We start from the raw sequence: 2,826 nt of genomic DNA on the forward strand, positions 1-2,826 counted from the left end.
GACGGCATAAAGACAAAACATGACACTGGAGATAAATTTCCGATCAATGGGACGATGGGACGACACAAAACGGTAGTCGAAATATGGTTTTCGTGATGGATTTAGAACTAACATTGATTTAGGAAGTCACAACGAGGTTTGTAAATGTAAAGATGAAATTGAGTTTTGTAGGGAGTTTATAAATTTAAGGATTTTCTTTACATAACTGTTGGGGAATAGTTTTCTTAAAAAATTTCTTAAATTCATATTTAGAAAATTGTTTATATAACTATTGGAGGTGCTCTTAGGACGGAGGGAGTAACAAAGATAACAATACTCTTGCTCTGCTTATAAGCTCCAGCTAGCAGCATATCGTCATGAACAAATAAGATCAGTTAGCTTGTCTTTATTTCTTCCTCCGATCACTGATTATACACACGCACTTGATGAGGTTAGATCGCTAGTTAAGCAAGAAATTAGAGGAGGAGAGAGGGGTAGCCATGGAAGAGCAGCAGCCCCGCCCCCGCCCAAGCATCATGTTCGTCCTGTCGTCGCTCGCCAAGAATAACCCAGAGTCCGTGCTGGCGCTCATCGCGGTGCTCACCGTCGTCGCCCTGCGCCACTTGATCTCCTCATGGCGGCAGCAGGCCCGGCTGCCCCCGTCACCGACGAGCCTCCCGGTGATCGGCCACCTGCACCTGCTCCGCCCGCCGGTGCACCGCACCTTCCAGGAGCTGGCGTCCCGGATCGGTCCGCTGATGCACATCCGCCTCGGCTCCACGCACTGCGTGGTTGCCAGCACCCCGGAGGTGGCCAGCGAGCTCATCCGCGGCCACGAGGGCAGCATCTCGGAGCGGCCGCTCACGGCGGTGGCCCGCCAGTTCGCGTACGACTCGGCCGGCTTCGCCTTCGCGCCCTATAACACGCACTGGCGCTTCATGAAGCGCCTCTGCATGTCGGAGCTGCTCGGCCCGCGCACTGTCGAGCAGCTGCGCCCCGTCCGCCGCGCCGGCACCGTGTCCCTGCTCGCCGACCTGCTGGCGTCGTCGGCGCGGGGGGAGACGGTGGACCTCACCCGCCATCTCATCCGCCTCTCCAACACCTCCATCATCCGGATGGTGGCCAGCACCGTGCCCGGAAGCGTCACCGACGAGGCGCAGGAGGTGGTCAAGGACGTGGCCGAGCTCGTGGGCGCCTTCAACGTCGACGACTACATCTCCCTAGTCCGTGGCTGGGATCTCCAGGGCCTCCGCAGGAGAGCCGCTGGCGTCCACCGCCGCTTCGACGCGCTGCTGGAGGACATCCTCAGGCACAAGGAGGAGGCGAGGGCGGCGCGAAGGCTCGACCAAGACGACGACGGACGTGGCAGCAGCAAGCAGGACAAGAAGCAGGCCACGCACAGCAAGGACCTGCTCGACATCCTCATGGACAAGGCAGACGACCCGGCGGCGGAGATCAAGCTCACCCGGGAAAACATCAAGGCTTTCATCATCGTAAGATCTATCTATCATGCTTTTTATTAACACTTCTCATGCTTTTTTCAATTATATCTATATTATATACATATGCATGCACATGCACTGCAGGACGTGGTGACTGCTGGTTCAGACACGTCGGCCGCCATGGTAGAGTGGATGCTGGCGGAGCTGATGAACCACCCGGAGACGCTGCGTAAGGTGGCGGAGGAGATCGACGCGGTGGTCGGCGGCGACAGGATCGCCAGCGAAGCGGACCTGCCACAGCTGCCGTACCTGATGGCGGCGTACAAGGAGACGTTGCGTCTGCACCCGGCAGCGCCCATCGCGCACCGACAGTCGAGCGAGGAGATGGTGGTGCGCGGCTTCACGGTGCCGCCGCAGACGGCGGTGTTCATCAACGTGTGGGCCATCGGGCGCGACCCGGCGTACTGGGAGGAGCCCCTAGCGTTCCGGCCGGAGCGGTTCATGCCCGGCGGCGCCGCCGAGAGCCTGGAGCCCCGTGGGCAGCACTTTCAGTACATGCCCTTCGGCAGCGGCCGCCGGGGATGCCCCGGCATGGGCCTGGCGCTACAGTCCGTGCCGGCCGTGCTGGCGGCGCTCGTGCAGTGCTTCCACTGGGCCACCGTCGACGGCGACGGCGGGGTGAACAAGATCGACATGTCGGAGTCGGACGGGCTGGTGTGCGCTCGCAAGAAGCCGCTTCTGCTCCGCCCCACGCCTCGCCTCACCCCCTTCCCGGCCGTCGTCTAGCGTGTCTTCCATGGCAATACCGTCTATGTCTGTACCAACCTCTACCAGTACCACCACGTACGTACGGATTCGAAGAATGTGGATACCATGCATTAATTATATGTATCACATTATTATATATATGATATGCAAGAGTAATATGCATGGCATTGTCTTGCATGCTCTTTGTTAAGTTTCTCGTGCACAATACGGACCATCCAAGCGTGTTAGTTACTGGACTTTATTTCACTACCAACACTACCAACACCAACGCTGACATGACATGACATGACATGACCCATCCACCTATATATCTCTCCCACTCTCAGCACGGAAAACATACGACCACATCTATCGTTTTGGATTGGATACACAGTCGTTTGACAAATCACATCCATACCGAACAGCGTTTCGCTTTCGTTTCATATGCCTTCGAGAGGAAGCTGATGGTAGGATTGGATTTCCACTTCGGTCACCAACAACACAACCTAACTAAAATTAGACAAAATTAAAAAGTTCAATTTCCCCGCTTTATTATGTTTCAAGCGAACGAAAGTGTCACAATTCAGTAAACAAAACGCATCGTTATATGTGATCATGATGCAAACGATTCTAAAGAAATTAGGTAATGTTTGGTCCC

General features: G+C 55.7%; 1 protein-coding gene across 1 annotated transcript; it reads left to right on the plus strand.

The window, feature by feature from the left end:
- The first annotated feature begins 293 nt into the window (after positions 1 to 293).
- LOC103641445 (cytochrome P450 93G1) lies at positions 294 to 2,379 on the plus strand. The gene is made up of 2 exons (XM_008664791.4): positions 294 to 1,472; positions 1,566 to 2,379. The coding sequence occupies exons 1-2, from the start codon at positions 480 to 482 to the stop codon at positions 2,205 to 2,207; spliced, it is 1,635 nt and encodes a 544-aa protein (XP_008663013.1). The 5' UTR covers positions 294 to 479; the 3' UTR covers positions 2,208 to 2,379.
- The last annotated feature ends 447 nt before the right edge of the window (positions 2,380 to 2,826 follow it).

The sequence above is a fragment of the Zea mays genome, chromosome 10, assembly GCF_902167145.1.
Source record: "Zea mays cultivar B73 chromosome 10, Zm-B73-REFERENCE-NAM-5.0, whole genome shotgun sequence".
In the NCBI taxonomy this organism is placed as follows: domain Eukaryota; kingdom Viridiplantae; phylum Streptophyta; class Magnoliopsida; order Poales; family Poaceae; genus Zea; species Zea mays.